The sequence below is a fragment of the Diadema setosum genome, chromosome 1 (assembly GCF_964275005.1).
Source record: "Diadema setosum chromosome 1, eeDiaSeto1, whole genome shotgun sequence".
In the NCBI taxonomy this organism is placed as follows: Eukaryota; Metazoa; Echinodermata; class Echinoidea; order Diadematoida; family Diadematidae; genus Diadema; species Diadema setosum.
Window position 1 is genome coordinate 6,629,152 of NC_092685.1, and position 19,560 is coordinate 6,648,711.

Below are 19,560 nucleotides of genomic sequence, written 5' to 3' on the forward strand. Positions count from 1 at the left end.
CACAGCTTGTAGTTTCTAAATAATTTATGATAGTCAAAAAGCAACAGTGATACTAACACTAACAACGTGTGAAAGACAACTCTCTTGTCTGTCTTACTTTCATGTACACACAATGCACAAAACACATACACTGTACACCTACAATTGTTATGTATGCAGCTCATTTTAACTGAGACTGATGGAGAAGAAAATTGGGGAGTGGATCTCATCTTGACCATAGTCACGCTAGCGGAAAATATAATTGGAATAAGACACCTGCTTCCCCAACACAAGATTTTATTCTGACAGAAATTTTCTACTTTCAATGAGAAAGGGTTTATTCAACTGTACAAGTCTATTGTAAGACCGACTGTAGAATATTGTTCTTCAGTGTGGCATTCACATTGGAAGAAGAATGTTGTCAAAGTAGAGAATGTACAGCGTTGAGCTACTAGACCCCGTTTACAGTGCGGGGCCTGGCTCGGCCGCGGCCGAGTCCGGCCTCAATTGCACGGCCGAGCCTCGCAATTTTGTCCGTTTACACTGCTGGGCTCGGCCGCGCTTTTGTCGTAGTGGCGCTCTGCTTGTAAACAAACGCAATTTGTTATTGTCTGGTTTTCAGACCCTTTGCCAAATGAATTCATTGGCGACGAAGTCGCCGTTCGGGCAAAGGCCTTTGCCGAAGGAAAAAATCCTTTGCAGGACAAAACCACCTTAAACTATACTAGTTTTCGACGTTGAGGGGGTTAATATCCTGAATAGCGAAAGATACAGGCAGAGGGTTTGGAAGCCAGACTAAAATTGGCCGCGCAATTGGCCGCGCATTTGGCCCAGTTTGCGTTTACACCAAGAAGAGGCAGGGCTCGGCCGCGGCCGAGACCACCTCCAGAGCGAGGCCAAATGCGAGGCCAATTTTGGCCTCGCATTTGGCCTTTTGCGCGTTTACACTGAAGCGGGGCTGGGCTCGGGCGGGCTGGGCGCGGCCGAGCCTCGCACTGTAAACGGGGTCCTAGACTGATGCATCCACTCAGACCTCTGAGTTATGAAGCAAGACTTAAACACTTGAAATTGCCTTCATTGGCATATAGACGGCGTAGAGCTGATATGATTCAGATTTTTAAGATTGTGAATGGGATTGATGATATGAAGTCTTCAGAGTTTTTTGAGTTCTCAGTTGGAGGAAGGACGCGTGGTCATAAATTTAAGATACTGAAGAAACATGTAAAGTCTAAAGTGAGACAGTGCTCTTTCTCTCAAAGAGTTATCAGTGAATGGAATAAGTTGCCACCATTTGTAGTTGACAGCCCATCTGTAAACAGTTTCAAGTCTAACTTAGAGAGGTTCTGGAGTCATGACAAAAACAAATATAGCCCCAATGGGATATTTCTTTGTCCATGTAATACAATTTCTGCACAGCGCCCAACAAAGTTATTAATGTCATCTAATGACAACGAGGGGCAAATCCAAGGTACAATGTATGTATGTTATGTTATGTAAACTGATGTCAATCCAACTGACATCCAGTGATAATGGCAAATTCTAGTTATTACAAAATGGGTTCACAAATGTTGCCAATCACAAGGGTTGAAATAAGTCACATGAATGTGCACTATTCATTTTCTTCCTAATATGCATGGGCATGCAAAAAGTGTGCAGCAAAAAAAGTATAAGGTATACTCACTGATGGCACAATGAACATACACTGTACTTCAGCAGCATGCACACAGTCAGCTACAAGTGTGCGCAATCACATAACACTGTAAACAATATCTAAGTTTGTGTTCGGTGTGTTTGGAAAATTTCTTTGGACACTTATGGTGTGCACTGTTTGCTCTTAAAATGCATGTTTCTATGTGCCTCCTAAGCAGGGACAGAGTATCTGCAGTGAAACTCAACTGATCAGTGCTTTATCTACAGGTGTAGACCCTTTATGATTTCAAATGAATGAATATTACATGTATCTCAAGTCAGGGAATCACAACTTGTAGTATCTAATCTAATCCAAAGTACACATGTATGTCCACTGTCCTTAGCAATTTTATTTTTATTTTTTCAAATAATGGGAATTAAACTTAAATTCTGATCCCATCTGTTTTTGTTTCTTTTCCTCTTTTAGTATCCACAGGCAGCAACATACATAAACACAATCCTCTGTACACACACACACACACTCACATACCAAGCCTGCTTGGGTTCCGGCTATGGCGGCAACGGGTGAACGAGGGAAGTGTTATAATATTACTAGGTCATGTTGTACTGTGTAGCTTTCCCAATCGTCACTGTTATGTATGTCGTGGCTAGCTCTGTATGCAATGGCATAAATTTTAGTAACTTCATTTGTCAAACAGCATTCCATTCAACCACAAAAGCCCACCACTTGGCTCAATGTGTGGTGGTTTGTGGGATGCTTTGGCATATCGGGTTGATACAGATGGTATACATGTACGATGTACACACGAGTAGGTCCAAGATGATTGTCCATTTTTCTTTGAAGCATAATGTCTGATGAGGATTCTTGCACTTTTATCATTGAGAAACCCCTCGTACTAAGTTGTAACAGCCCCAAAATATTACATATTCACACTTTCTACCTCAATTTTATGTAGAATCTGTTACAATGTAATCACATCAACTAGATCAATATTGCTTGGACATATATTGGGCATTATAGAACTCTATGGTGAACCATCAAGCACTGCCCATGGGACAGAATATGCATTTCAGATCTCAAAACCTATCTGTCTGCAAATCGCTGCACTAACATGTAAATTCAAGTAAATTAAATCAAGGTGCTTCCTCATGAGATCAGTGTGTGCGCAAATCTTTGGTTGTCTGTTTAATAGATCTACACATATACAAATCAAGCTATTGTTTCGGTGCATGTGCTGCTACAATTTTTTGCAGCTCCTGTAAGTGTCGCACATCACGTCGGCGAGACCTTTTTAAAGTGCACAGTGAGCTATAAAAGTGTACAGTGTGCAGACGAAGCATTGAATTGATACTTTTGGCAAGTTATAAATTGTTTCTCAAAACTTTTTTAATGCCAAAATAAAGCAAACATGATCTAGAATCTACATTAGGTTCTAAGAGTTATGAATCATAGTTGTATGTAAGTTAAAAAAAAAATACAAAATTTCTGTAATCATACGGACAAGTCACCAAGTTTTTAAACAGCCACGCATTAGCCATTCATTAGTGAAGCTGTGACTGTGTCAAGTGAGTGGATGCCACTGCCAGACTGGCACTGAGCCGAACGTTAGATCTACTCTTTCAGAGATTTACCTGCTCATTTGAAAGCAAGTCCTCTATTATTAAGCAATTTCATTTTCATGCTCACCTTTCAACAAAGCCAAGGGCTGGAGTTCTATGTTGTTACTCAGACGATACTGAGATGACCCCTGCGATTTCTTTTGCTTCCCCTTGCGTAAAGACTTTTTGGCAAAGGGATCAATCTTGTCGACTGCAGTAGACCCTGATGACATTGTGGCCCAACAAGATGACAAAATTGCACTATGTTCACAGTTCAAGGTGATGCATTGATGCGTTTGGAAATCAGTGTCGTTGCTGCACCCCTTCGTATGAATTCACTGAATAAAAAGTTGAACTTGTGGAACAGCTCAACACTGTTGTCAGCTTGAAAACACTGGTGGGTGGTGTGGGGTTGGGTTCTTCAACCCAACAACTGTCCGAGACCTGCCCAGACAGATGCAATGGTGAAGTGAATGAATGCACATGCACAGCACCGACATTCAATGGAAGGAAAACTGTGGTTCACTTGCTGGCTGGGTTGATCTGATAAGCTAAAATGGTTAGAGACTCATACTGTATGTTACAATACAATTTAGAGTGGGTCCGCTAGATAGACAGAAGAAGCAAAGGAAAAAGAAACCTCACAAATTCCCGATTCCCAAGTCCACATCAGCAGCGAGAGGAATCTCGATTCTAGACTAGATCTCTGTCTAATTTCACAGAATTTCACATGTGGTCTGCTTCAGCCGAAGACTTTTCAGATGCTCTTGACGTCAAGAGAAATGGTGTACGATAACTGTGAGTATTTGATCACCGATATGGGGAAACCTCGCCAGTTTGATGGTAAGACCGAGATGTTCTCACGTTGATTTCAGATGCTGGGTCTGCGCCTTGATGTAAATAACTACGAAAGAAGGGCAAAACGGCGAGTTGCACAGGCGTGAGATTTTCTCCAAAATCATGATAATCGTTCCGAAGCACTCATGAAATCGCTTGGTCAATAATCCATGAAAAATCCTGAAATTGTTGATTCTTACTAGCAGGCTTGCCTGCCTTGCTGTCTTTCAATGCACCCTTTCGTGAATATTACAGCTCCCGGTACACAGATCGCCAATGCGTACCTACAACATGCAATGCACCACCAATATGAACCACACATTACTAGTATACACACTCGCACACTCACGACGACCGCAGATGAAAGTAGGTAGAGAGGTACATGATCGGGCGCCGCTGAATTATAATCTGCATAGACTTTGCATGTGTTACCGCAGATCGGTACCATTGCGAGTTTGGGTTGCTAGCCTCTCTGACCTGATGAGTGGTCATGTGATAGAAATTGTTACATTTCATTGGTCAATTCTGCGAAGGTGTACGATGGGCGATTTTTTTTTTTTCCAAACCGTAGAGGTCGCATGACCAATTTATTCTACTACTAGTAGTATCTTCTCCATAGCTAGACGTATATTCATAGTTCTCGTTCAAAGAAAACATCCACAAATCGGAGTAATCCAAAGCAGTACATAATATTTTTTTCGACACAAGACATTTTACACAAGTTATTTTACTAATAAATATTTCTATTGTGGTGTTTCTAAAAGATTTTCCTTATGATAAAGGCGAAAGCAAAAGAGATATAAAAAAAAAAAAAAAATCTTCCGAGATCAGTGGCAGATCCAGAGGGGGCACACTGGGCGTGTGCCCCCTCTTTATTTTTTATTTTTTTTTTGTTAAAATAAAAAGAAAATGGGGAGGGGGTGCGTGCGCCTCCCCTTTACAGAATTCCTAGATCCACCCCAGAAGATAGTCACTTTGAATGGAAGCAATGCATTAGAAGTAATAGATTAGTGCTAAATGAAATGAGACAATCATTATACTGTGTGAGTACTAAAAAGTATTTGGAAATCAGTTACTTTCTAAACTAGCTTCCTTGCATTGCAATTTGAAATAATCATATTTTTTGTCTCTGTTTGAAAAAAAGGAAAACTTTATAGAGATCCATTATAATATGTTTATTTTAAAGTTATTGTATGCAATTATTTCCTGTGTTCATGAATATGAGAAAATATTATTCATATTCACCAACATCATATTGGTCCCATTTTGAATGCAATTATTTCCTGTGTTACAAGGTTGTCAACTTTCTTGCACATTAGCATAATATGTGACTACACTCGTGTGTTTATCTATCTGTCTACCTATCTACAATCGGAACTCTGCTATCGGCTATGTCAGTGACTGGCAACCGTCTAGATAAGCCATTTGGCCAGATATGAGGGAAACAATGTTTACAGCTCTATATATGTACATGTAGATGCTGACCCAGTAGTAGCTAAATGTAGCGTACACCACAACAGTAGAGTTACTTATGCTAGCTTAACAAGACAGCATTATCCATTTTTTTTTTTTACAAAAAATGAAATAACTTAATGTAAAATTCCTAACATGTTTCTGTTGGGAATGTTATAGGTAAATTGCAAGAGTTTTGTGGGAGTTTTTATTGAGTTTGAAATTGCCTTTATTCATATTTTTTATTTACATCTTCATTGTGGGAACATGTTTGGATGATACAGAAGTCCAGACAAGAGATAGCCTAGCAGTCGAGGTTGGACTGCATCTATTTAACATCTATACATGCAGTGTACACATGTATTCGACTGTAGTCAGCTTTCCTGAAATGCTCAACATTGCAATTTAAAAAGAAAATTATTGCAGAAATTTGACATTCCCATCATGTCACTGAAACCCAATGTGCATTATACGTACACTATCAACTCAGACCAAAGAAACTCACTATTACAACAGTCCAACCAGATTCAGTAGAAATTCTTTATTCATAATATAGATTTTATATTCATGTAGACTGTCACCATTGCCATTTAATATTTTGCTATTCTATAGTTAATGTGCACTGTGCAGCATATATATATATATATTAATAACTATGTGATCATATTACATGTTTTCTTTATAATAATGACCACAGATTAATGATTAATTAATGGACCTTTCTTTTCACAGACAGTGACAGATTCCCTTGAACAAAATTATTTACGCCCTAAGATTCAGACATATCAATTATGCCATTCATGCCAACTGCTATATATAAATGCAATTTCTCAGCAACATTATTTTACTATAACAGGGAATAATGTTTCCATTTGCACCTTATTAAAAAAATCTTAAGTGAAACAATTAAGGGCAAATGTGAGGCCGATTCAAATGAAGTCTTCTGCCAACACTAAAGGAGACTATGACCTCGTAGTACAACATGCAGCAGACAAATGTAATCTTTGGATACTGTTCTCATATCTTCATATCTTCTGATGACACTATCAATTACATTGCACATTTCTTTTTCCTTTAAGATGGTAGAACACACACTTTTAAATTCTATAATACATGTTGTATAAGCATTCTTTTGTCTTCTCAGCAAAAGCAGCAAAAAAGAATAAAGCTGGACTTACAATGTCACACTACCACATATTGTGTAATAAACAAGAAAAGCAAAGAGTGTTACGTGAAAAAAAAAAAGAGTAAATGTATCTGGGATATCAACACAATGTATCACACAAGGAAGGGCATAATGAAGGGTACGCTACTGACCTATCATTGTGCAAGTTACAGTATGCACTTTCTTTGGGATTTGAGTTATATTTTTCATTTATCATCATCGTTTGTGCATACAATCTGGATAATACTATACTGAAGTTGAATCTGTGTCAAAAATAAAGAAGAACTGGACCTTCTCACAAAAGTGTTAGATAGTAGGCCTATACTGAGTTACAAACTTTCATATCAGATACACTGTAGCTGTCCACACAGACAAATACACAAGCACAGAGAAAATATGCCTTCAGTTCGTTGAGTTTGACTGTATGGGATAAAAGCAAAATTGTTTTTATAATGTGAAGTTGATGCATGCTCTTCAAACATTGACCGAAAGTATTTGAATCCATTTCACGCCTGGACTGTGAGCAAGTTGGTGCAGTTGGTATGAAATGCTTGCCAACTATTCAGCAAACACAAAACTTAATATTTCCTTGCTGTCTTAAGTAAAGTGTTTGTCCTCCTATTGTTTCACCTTATGCTGCATAGAGCATCACAACAATGCCAGATACAGGACAATGACAACATATAGCATTTTTTTAATTCAATTTCATTGAAATAATGAAATAACATTTAGCAGTGTGTTCCCCAACTGTGACCTACAGGAAATTTTACTTCAGCCATATGTGTGGCAAGGGCAAACAAGTCATTCATGGTTCTGAGTGCAGACTATGTTACATGTCTGTACTTGTACATGCTCCAACTGTAAAAACAGTGCATGTTCATGAATCCAATGCATACCAAATTTAATAAAACTGCTGGCTCAATCAAAAAAGAGGAAACAAAGAGTCCTCTATGACATCATGAATAATAATAGACTGCGAGCCCAGTATAAATCAGCCACAAAATGTTTGAGATTTTGCTAGTTGATTTTAAAGGGTGAGTACAGTTCTGGTTGAGGTGAGGATTTAGCTTTCAACATTTTGAGAGATATTCAGAAACCACTCTATGAGATATCAAAGAGCATGCAATTCTAATAGGTATCAAAAGTTTATTTGATGAAAATCGGTTTTGAAATGGCTGAGATATCCAAAAACAAGGTGAAACAAAGAGATCCTAATAAAAGGCGTGGCCTGTCGCCTTTTATTATCATCCCTTTTTTTTGATGTCTCAGCCATTCGCAAACCAATTTTCATCAAATAAATGTTGAATCCTTCTTAAAATTACATGCTCTTTCATATTTCATAAGAGGTTTCTCATTATCTCACTTAGGAATGTTCAAAACAGGAATCCCCACCTCAACCAGTACTGTACAGTCCCTTTAAACACATTGACGATGCCACAATTCCCAGCAAATATGCCAAAATAGAATAAGGCATGTGCCAAAATAGAATAAGGCATATGCCATATTTTGCTGCACTTTTATCTTTGCAAATTGTGAAAGTCAGCTGATGTTAACAAAATGACATCCACATGATATCACACTATCATAATGATTGCCATTACACAAATGCAATGTATATTTTCTCCCAGGCAGAAATCTTGACTGTGCACAGAACTTGCTATGGATACATGTAATACAAGTCCACTTACTCCTAATTCCATCAACATACTTCTCAATCTTGAATTCAATGACTCTTGAACTTCTTAAAGGTCCTGATTTGCAAAATACATATGCTGCGTGTTTGTAAAAATATGAATAATGCAGTATAATTTGCAGTGTCTGAAGTTAAATATGACTTACAGTCATTCACTTTTTAAGAATAACTACCTGTACTAGACAATATTTGTATCACTTGCATCGTCCAAAACTAGAGCACAGCAGGGTAGTTACACATATAGTAATAGAAATAAAGAGGGTTTACATATATCAGTCAATTGACCTGATGATTAGACAGTTAAGAATTCTATCTAGCCATAAGAAATGTTGATTAACAGCATTACAAAAGTAGGTCAAATATGTAATACCGTTCAATCAAGTCTAATATTCAAAAATCAAGATTCAACGGACTTGACAAACATGTACACATACTTGTAATAAAAATATACAGTTTTATCTGATAAAACTTATTGAAGCCAAATTCTGAATTGGCTGGAACAATATGTTATATAAGGTATTTTTAAATGTTTCTGAATAAGTCTCATATAATAACATTTAAAGCCAGTAAATAAAATATTTTTTTTTATATACACATAAATATAAAACGTCAACATAAGTATAGAATTTTATATCTGCAGCTAAAATGCAAACCTTCATATTAGATTTACTTCATATAAAATATGGTCACAATCTTGTCACTTCAAAGTCAATGATGCCATGGTATTGCCAAAGAGGGAAAATGAGGTGGCATCATCTGAGATGTATGGGAAAGCAACCTCACTTCCACCGGACTTCTGTGATGCTGGTTCTTTTTTATTGCTTAAAGAGTCATCACTGACAGCTCCATCAAATGCCTCTAATTTGCACACTCTATCCTCACAGGGAAGTCCCTATTAGAAAGTAGCATGGCTGACTGTGATGCTGCAAGGTGAGGCCATTACAATACAATATATTGCACATGATTCAATACACATTTACAAAACTAATGTTTGACTGTAGTAAATTTGGCTCTGAAATTGTAGGAGAAATCACCCGAGGCCTCGAGTCAGTGAAGGCTTAAGGCAAAGTCTACAAAATACTGAAGAAAACTGTCTCCAAGGGGCTTCATAAAATTGCTATAAAATGATAACGACATTTACTAACATTATATCACAGAGACTCCAACCCCAAGCACCTTCTGATCAGGAGATTCTCCCGCCTGAAATCCCTAGCAAACGGGAGACTCCAATTTGATGTGCGCGAAGCGCGAAGTTCCTTGCGGCCGGGGTCCAGGGCCCGCTTACAACCTGGCTTAAGGACCCTGGAAGCTCTAGGGTTCTAGATGCTCTCTCGTGCTATCTAAGGCTTATTTTTCAACATACAATGATATTAAGTAAGAAATCATTTCAAGCGGGAGACACAGAGCCAGGGCGGGAGAAATTAAATCTCAAGCGGGAGAACGGGAGATTTTGCAAAAATGGGCTTTCGGCGGGAGATCTCCCGTCAAAAACGGGAGAGTTGGAGTCTCTGATATCATCATATCATTGCCTTAGCAATGTCAACAATTATACTTTTCCCCCTACTCTGGTACAAAGGTATCTGTGCTGTCAGGTTCTTGCACAAATTGCCTCACAGGAACAAAATGCCAAACCATCATAGGTACTGCAAAGACAATATGATAGAATTGAGGGTAAAATAAATTAAGAGCACCATGCCAGTAACACAACAGCCAGGTGATCACAACATTTTTGTTTTCTTTTTAACCCTCATGGCATCTCATTAGATGCCATTGAGATGCCATATGCCTACAAAATAAGTGTTAGCCATCCTTTTTAGTCCCATCTCACGGAATTAGCCAAGGTTATTATTTTCCTGCTTCCAATTTTAGCAAATTTGTGTGATTTGTGGGGGATATCTCCTATCATGCAAAAATAATATATATACATGTATATATATATATATATATATATATACATTTATATCAATAATAACAATGGTAGGCTAGAAGTCTATCGCTGCAGCTCAAGTTCCAGTATTTGTCCCCACGTGTGCACATCCATAATGCACATGACCCTGCTTGGAAGATCCCGGTATGAGTGGAAGGAACTGAAGTCACCTCTCAGCCATTTCCTTTTGATGGCCTGGTGGGCAAAGTTACGCTGAAAGGTTTCCTGCAAAGCACAAGATGTGAGAGAGAATAAAACTTTCAATGCACGTATCTTGAAGGCAAACACGATGCCAAGAGTAGCAAAACAGAGCAATAATAACTGCAGGCGACGAATCTTTGTGAAATTTCTCTGAAATGGCTCAACAGTGACACTTCATTTCATATCCATTTTCCATTCAAGTATACTGCTGTATTCAAATTCATGGATGTATCTAACCAAGTAACTATGTAGGGCGGACTGCTCTAATGCATGTGTTTCTTTCAATGCCATATACCAATGGCTAAACATATCCTAAACACGCTATCACTACAGGGCCATATTTTTGGTTAATCATAGATTTGTTTTTTTATTTCTTTTCAGGCAAGTCAACACAAATCTGAAAAACATTTAGTAATCAACAAGTCTACTTGTGGAAATTATCATAAAGTTGATCAAAGCAATGTTCACACTTGTTGACTTTCAAAGTCAACAAGTCCCTATAAATGTAATTTGCATCTTGCATTGTGTATATTTATGGGGAACTTGATGGTTCCTTGTTGACATTGAATAAACACATGTTTAACATGCACAGACATGAAGGCTGAGCTGAACTAAAATGACACTACAGTACAATGCAGGCATGATATCCTACAGACAACCCTGATATCAACTATATCAGCAATGCATGAGCAAAAGCTGTAAATACCAAAACATTTATTTTATTTGTAAAAGACCTTCCATGATACCGTGTAAAGAATATCCCAGATAACTACAGAGATCTATAAATGAGACAGAGCAAAGTATCGAAGGCCATGTCAAAATTATTGATCCACATACAAATAGGTTTATGATATATTTCTCTTTTTGGGGTGGAGTGAGTCTCACATAATTGTATATTAGCAAAGGAAGAGCCTCATTAAACCTATCTGAAGAACCATGATTAGTGATTACTCCACATATCATCAACAATTGCATCTTTCAATGCATAAAATAATTATTACAGAGCCTATAAAACTATACAGATATTAAACATGGTATGTGCTATTATAAAGACTAACTAGTGCAAGACCAGTACTGCAGGCAGGCCATTTTTTTTTTTTTTTTTTTTTTTTTTGTCCAGCTGTCTTGATCTAACTTTAATCAGCAAATCTACACTCAGTACTCTACATGCCATGATAACAAGCAATTGATAGTCACATCTCTATGACACTCGTTAGTATTTGTTATTGTCATACTGGTGCTTAAAATTGGTTTTCTTCTTTAAATATGTTTCCTTCAAATAGTTATCGTACATATCTGTATCACAATTATATTAACCCTGCCAAATATTATTTTAGAATGTTGCTTTCTTACCTCTGAATGGATTACATACTGCACTTCAAATGTATTCAGTAAATACTTGTGTCTTTGAATGCATTCAGACAAGAATCTGATAACTCTAATTAACAGGGTCACTTAGAAAGCAGGCCCCTGGGCTCTGAATGTGACTACCCTGTTTGATGTAAATAAAATTGAGTAAATGAATAAATAAGGACACAGATAACGCTACATTACAAATTGCATGATAGATTTTTTCAATATGCTTTGAGTTGAAATTATGGGCACATACCTTGTATCTGAATTTTACAGGTGAATACAAAAATTCTGTCACAAGCTTACAAAAAAAGTAAAATTGCCATTCGAACTGACACACAAACACATGAATTTACAAAGAGGAAGACACAAGCATGTATTCTCACGGTTGTTATATGCAATTCACTCATTAAGCCCTAGGGAAAGTTTGTAGGAGAAATTACATGTATCATCTTGTCCGTAATTCACTAGTAACTCTTAACTGTGAATCCTATATTGGATGTAGATTAGATTGAATAGGTTAAATTTGATTTGCACAAATCAGAAAAAAAAAAAAACAGTTTTGCTCTAAAAGTAAATCCTATAGAATTTGTTTTAATCTGTGGATCAGTTGTAAATTTCCCAACAGAAATACACAAATCTTTGTATTTATATGACCAAAATATCATTCAATATGAGAGAGGCCATTTTTTTTCTACATATGAAATGAAAGAAAAAACCCATATCAATGAATGTTAAAGTAATAATAAAGATATGATGATCAAAAGACAGATACAATGTACATGTATGTGGTTTCCTAGATTTGATGAGTTGATCAACAAATAAAAAAAAAAAAAATAAGAGAGGTGAGGAGAGGCAAAATTATGTTTCCTTGACTTGAGATTTCATCCTTTTTGACAAAGAAGCACACACACACACACACACACACACACATACACACAAACAGACTGCAAAAGGCCTGCTCCCTATCCCTATCCTCAAATGCATCCTAGAGTGCAAAACTGCAAAATGCACATTGCCAACCTTCCATGTATAGCCACTGGCCCTGTCATCCATAACATCCCCCCAGTCCTCGCAGTGCTGTTGGCAGAGGATTTTCCACAGGTAGTCTGTTTTCTCAATGACGTCGTTCCAACCCTTACACGTTTGGGCTGCTTTGCACAGGCTCTGGATGTCCACGGCAGAGAAGATCTGGAGGCAGACCTCCGGTGGGAGGTGCCACATGAAATTGTCACAGCTGTTGGCATTCTTGTGACGGGACATTTCTGGAGACGTTTCTGTTACTGCCCTCTTTGCCAAATATCCAGAAGACATCGAGACTAAAGTCTGTGCAGTCTGTTACATAAGGTTGCAATGGACAGGCCCTGCTTGTTGCTGCAGTATGATGGCTGTGATGATTAAATTCTGCAAAGAAAGAAGGAGCAAAAGCAAAGTTAGCATGTCTGCTATCAAATGTTTTTACCTGTACGTTTCTGTATCTATTGCAATCATGTGCACAATAACTTGTCGTAACCTTTATTGTTGTTGCCATCACTACTTTTGCAATTACTAATTGATACTGTAATGAAAATTTTTCATCACTGTTGTTACCAATATTTTCCATACTTACCATTTTTAATTTTGCAAAAACTTCAATAAACAATCACTAATTTCAGCTGTCACTGATGATATCGCTGCTTCTAAATTCTGCTCTGTGAAGCCTATGATCAGTCACATCTGCATGATATGACTAAATCTGGATCTAGATAGAGTCTAGCTAGATAATAATAAATATTACTAGTTCTAGACCAAAAACTGAAAATCAAAATAACAACAAGTTTTGAGCATCTACATGGAGCAAAGTCTTCTTCTTAGTCTGCCTCCTTCAATAGACTGAAGATTCTTGCAGACTGGTGCTATTTACAGTATAATACAATTTATTTACAGATATTTACAAGCACATAGAAAATTTGACGAAAAAAAAAAAATTAGCCACTGTGATCAACCGTTAGACGGTTTCGAAATGATCCCACAGATGGCGCTGAAACAATTTCTGACGACAGGGAATTCCAGTTCCTTACAGTTCTTGGGAAGAACGAATGGCGATGCGATTCAGTTCTCGAATATGGTACCTGATAGGAGTGTGGTTGCGAGACTCTCGTTAACTGAGTAGCCTGTTTGATAATATAGTCCTGTGCTGAAGAGGAAAGTCAAGCATGATGAAGGCTTCATTGAAATGCAATGAGCCAGTCCCCACACAGACCGAACTGTTATTGTCGGGGATATGTTCCGGTGAGACTACACCTGACCGGGCTTAGTTTTGCTTCACGGAATCTCCCAGGGCCGGGGATATCCGAATTGCCAAGAATTTAGTAAAAGTTTTTAATAAAACCATTAAAATAGAGGATCTATAATCAGAAGTCATGGGCCTCTGAGAAAAGTGTACCACAAAATCAGACAAATTCAACATCCCGATCCCCGCATCAGCACAACGTCGCAGTAACACGTAGGCCTATGCAGTTCGGAATTTAAAAGGACATTGTTATTCACAAATCAGCAACGAACAGCGGACCCAGCACGAGCCCGCAGAGTACGATAGGCGTGTCTTCGGACCCCACGCAACGGACTTACTTACCTACAGTAACTGCTAAGTCGTCAAACTTCGAATATTTTCGCATTCGGGAGGAAGGTTTATACGATCGTGAATTCCATACATTAATAGATAAGGATTAATGGAGAGTTTCTATAGACTGGATTCACGTTGAGTACCACTGTCACCATGAAGACGGGAGTAGAGTCAGAAAACGGGAATTCCCTGACGCTATTGCTCAACCACCGATACCATCCCGTACACAGTTTGTCAACAACTGGTTACACACAGGAACCAGGGAGGTGACCTCCCTGCAGGAACACACACACACACTTCACCACTACACGGACATTAGACACGTCCACGCAATTGCAACGCCGACGCCAAAGGTTTTTGTTGTTGTATTTTAATTTTCAGGGGCGTGTCAAAGGTCAACCTAGCCTCAAATCAGACGTACCAATAAGTTGACAACAACTCGGTCGAGACGAAGAGCTCATAATTTTGGTGGGTGTATTATAATTGGATGGTTCTTTTTTTTTTTTTTTTTTGGGGGGGGGGGGGGACATATGAGTGTGTGTTCTTTGCTGAGAAATAGTCACAAGGTCACAAGGGCATTTCAATGTCCCGTAAAATTTATTTCCCGTTGTGTGTATGTTGCGATCAATACTCCTATTTCCCGTTTTCTCTTGGCCTTTCCGGCTTCTCTCATATTCGGCTTTAAGCAGTGATTTTGTACTGTATGATTGTAATACATTTGTATGGTTTTTTTTTAATGCAATGATAATCATATTTAACTGTATACACTTATTTTACGAGAAGAAGAACTAGTTTACCCAATATTATGTCGCATGTCGTATATTCGGGTAATGAGTTTCGTGTCACTTTGATCAATTTTTATGTTCATTGATTTGATCCCTCTTATTTCTTCCTATTTACACCACAATGATGATATATTTTGTGTAAAGAGGTATAATGTGCGCGTGTAGGGTCTGTGGCTTACACTTATGAAAGCGTTAATTTTGCATGTTATTTCAATTATTGGATAATTTGTTTGTTATGATGCACAATGTACAGGTGTCACCTGCCACGCAGAACTGTGTAATACTTGCTCAGGCAGCCGACATTTCGATTCCTATTTCTCTCTTGACCTCCCTTGGTTCTCGCATGCATGTATAACCCATTCAATATCGTATAGGCGCTTTGTTGGTATACACCTTCTTATTTCCTTCTTTTTTTATCCTCTCTGTTTCTTCTGCTTACCCGGTTTTGTCTCTATCTCTCCTTCCAACCCATGCCCCTCTTCCTCTGTCCTCATTCTTCTATTTATCTCTACTCAACTACACCAATTCATTGTCTGGAACATGTTTTGCTGTTTTTCACCCTATTGGGGGAATGGAATTATATATACTTTGCACATTTTAGAATCCCCCGTAATCAATTCAGTGTAATATATTTAAATAGGCATTCACTGTGGATACTTCCCGAGAAGAATCTCATTGATCAGTATAGGCTTTGATGATCAGGTGCACGATAGTGATCAAAGGGGTGCAACGAGAATAGGAAATCAGCAGGTCTATAAATAATGTACTACTAGTAATATATTGTTCGAGTGTAGTGGTGCGCATGCAAAAACATGAGAGAAAGAGCGAATGAAAGTGACAAAGAGCGAAAGGGAGTGTGATAATGTGTGAGGCAGGTGTCGAAAGAGAATGTGTGAATACCGAACCCTGATCATCTGTGTTTTTGTTATGATGTATATGTTTACGGCTTGCTCAGTTTGTCTAGGTCCACATTTATTGTCCTGTCGTATGACCTCGTTTCTTAAAGGGATATTCCAGACGATTTTCATAATTTCACATCATGTCATGTAGATTTGTGGAATTTATTGTGGTTCTTGAGCTGAGAAACAATACTTTGAAAAACCTTAAACACATTACACTGAACAAGGATGATGACATAGGAGGTTCACATATTTCAGAAATGTAGCAGTGTAATTCCATTACAATACCGCTTGCTTGCGAGTTCACCTGTGTATAATCTATGCATGCCTTCTTCTTTTGTTCTGCTTCCTTGAACCCCAACTCATGCATTCTTATGGTGACTCTGCCATGTCATCATCCTTGTTCATTGCAATTTGTTCTAAATTTTGAAAATATTCTTATTCTTCATCCCAATTATCACAAATTCTGAAACTCTGTCCTCAGTATAACTAATTTATAGTTGTTCAAATGTAAAAATCTGAAAATCATCCGGAGGTCTCCTTTAATGTCAGTATTTTACGTGTTTCATTTTGTATGAATATACCTTTTTTTTTTGTAATATCTGTTATCTCTTTTACGATGTAATTCTATGTGCAATTCAGTCGTATGACTGCGAGACATGAATACTTCAATAAAATACCATTTATCTATCTATCTATCTATCTATCTATATGAAGGCTGCATCCCTTTTCAGTCTCTGTATGCTTTAAAAAATCACTTGATCAGGTACCAGGTCCAGTGGTACCTCAACAATGGTAAGGGACCGCTTGTTGTATACTGACACTTTGTAATTGTCCTAATTCTAAGATCTCACGTCAGTCATAATATTCTTCCTTAAGACAAGTACACAAGTCAAATTCAGGGTTGACGAGCGCTTTGAAGATTGAAGAAAAATGATTATGACAACTATTACATGCAGCAGTTAATATCCCTCCGGGTCTGTATTTTGACGTCATCATTCTTATACAAACACCTCCAAAACTCTCTCTTTCTGGCGTGACCTTAATTGCCCACCCCCCCCCCCAAAAAAAAAAATAATAATAATAATAAACCCTGTCCCATTTTTATTCAGTTTTCTCCTGCTGAGGTTTAGTTGTGTTTTTCCGCTCAAATAGCAATTATTTAATCTTATATCGAAATATCATTTATACCATGCACTGGAAAAGCCCTGTACATGTACGTCTATATCAATGTGATATTATTTTTCTCTTAAATTTAGGGCCTATTTTATATATGCATGCCGGTATTTTCTTTACTGTGCTTTTACGCCAGACAGTGATGACACGCAGTATACTATACACTATACCTTGGCATCTAACTTTTTCAAGCAGAAGAACTTCCATTAAAATGGTTGCATGATTGTCATCTTCGCAAAACTATATATTGGTCGATTTATAAGTACATGTATAAGACTTTGTAGTATTTCATGTAAATGCCAGTTAAAATTCACTGGGATATCTGAAAGCATGTTAAAAAAGAACAAATGTTGATCATGTTGTGGTCACAGTAGGAACCACATGTTGTGCTCACTTCATTGCATCTGGCTGATACGTGATTCTTGAATATTATTGGTCCATGTTTTCTTTTTCTTTAATCTCTTTTGCTGAGACCCCAAATATAAATAGTTCATCTAATGATCCGACGGCATTATTTCTATAGGCATACTTCTACTGTCAATATTGCTGTAATAACAACCTGAACCATCAATCTGTGTACAGCATTGGGTTTGCTTCTACTATCTGTATATCTGTATATTTGAGAATGGTTGCTATATCCCGAGTATTTCTTTGTCTTATCTTTTTGTTTTTTAATATAGTCTTAAGTTGTGTCCATGCTCCTAATCTTGATCTTTACACTTTGACTTCAATACTGATGGGACCTATGCTTAACAAGGCTTGCTTTTCATCATCGTATTTCTTCAGCATTTATACTTAGATTCCTACATTAACCACCATGTTCTATAATATTATATTTGCAATATTCGTATTGTGTATCCTAGCTAGATATTATTCATCATTTTATTTTGCTATATTTGATGTATTTTTCATTGAGAAATGTGAAAAGGAGTTGAAATGCTAGTAATCAAGGTGTAGGCCTACTTAAAAAAAAAAAAAAAAGCTGCTATTTCACTTGTCTATAAAGCACAGCCTCGGTCGTGCAAGTGGTTTTCTGTACGACACATCGAATTGTGCATCAATGCGTATCAAAAGAAATCATTCAAAGTCTTCTGAATTTATCTGCGACTTTGGAACATCTTAAAGGGAAGATAAACCCCAAGAGCAATGTGGATTAAGTGAAAGCAGCAACATTATAGAACACATCAGTGAAAGTTTGAGGAAAATCGGGCAATCGATGCAAAAGTTATGAATTTTTAAAGTTTTGGTGTTGGAACCGCTGGACGAGGAGACTACTAGAGGATATGACGTATGAGTGGACAACAATACCAAGAAAATATAAAGAAAATTCTACAAAAATCCATTTTTCATGAAAATTACAAATTCCATCAACTTGATATTGACGTATGTTAGGGGTAGCAATTATTCCCCCTGCTTTCTGAAAGAGGTTGGTCCATTGCTCTTTCATAATTCTAGAAAAGTGAATTTTTGTTGAATTTCCTTTATATTTTCTTTGTATTGTTGTCCACTCATACGTCATATCCTCTAGTAGTCTCCTCATCCAGCGGTTTCAACACCAAAACTTTAAAAATTCATAACTTTTGCATCGATTGTCCGATTTTCCTCAAACTTTCACTGATGTGTTCTACTAATGTTGCTGCTTTCACTCAATCCACATTGTTTTTTGGCTTTACCTTCCCTTTAAGGTTTATTGAACCAGAAATTTCAATATCAGTCTGTGAATGATGTCAGGTATTTCAAAGCGTGGTATATAAGTGGTACTGACAGAGAAATCAAATCTGATAATCATGATGTGTCTTTAGAGTATGTTCTGAGAAGATATCTGCCTATAGCTTTAATGTAACCGTTTACAACATTTTTCTTTGTTCCTTACGTAATGACGATTAGTCAAGTCAGTTAAAAAAAAATAATAATAATAACCGGAAACACTTAGTAACGAGAATATGGCTGTGAAGGAGGCGGGGCGCAATTTGTGGTTGTACGGTAGATTAGGAATACAGTCTTAGTTTGTTTGCATTTCAATAAATGCACAACAATTCTAAAAGCTCAAGCTAAGAATTTTTTTATTGCATATACAGTAAATTTTCTTTTACATACCTTTCGGACAATTCAAGTATTTTGTGGAGCCTTTTCATGCATATGATATTTTTTATATTCAATTTTCGTATTGAGTCTATTCAAGTAGACTATTTCTTCAGCTTGGCATCACAGAGACAACCATGCTGTGACATTCTACAAA

At 37.4% G+C, this 19,560-nt stretch overlaps 2 protein-coding genes across 2 annotated transcripts in view; both read right to left on the reverse strand.

Annotated features, from left to right (window-relative positions):
- Window positions 1-4,308, reverse strand: part of LOC140233674 (serine/threonine-protein phosphatase 2A 56 kDa regulatory subunit epsilon isoform-like) — an 81,682-nt gene extending 77,374 nt beyond the window's left edge. Inside the window, exon 1 of the mRNA XM_072313776.1 lies at window positions 3,317-4,308. Coding sequence (XP_072169877.1) covers window positions 3,317-3,461 — 145 coding nt within the window. The 5' untranslated portion in view covers window positions 3,462-4,308. The remainder of the gene's footprint in view (window positions 1-3,316) is intronic.
- Window positions 4,309-10,326: 6,018 nt separating this feature from the next.
- Window positions 10,327-14,354, reverse strand: LOC140226209 (F-box only protein 48-like). The gene is made up of 3 exons (XM_072306701.1): window positions 14,282-14,354; window positions 12,880-13,260; window positions 10,327-10,527 (listed from the first exon to the last, which is right to left on the reverse strand). Exons 2-3 carry the CDS (start codon window positions 13,168-13,170, stop codon window positions 10,366-10,368), a joined length of 453 nt encoding a protein of 150 aa, XP_072162802.1. The 5' UTR covers window positions 13,171-13,260; window positions 14,282-14,354; the 3' UTR covers window positions 10,327-10,365.
- Between the last annotated feature and the right edge of the window lie 5,206 nt (window positions 14,355-19,560).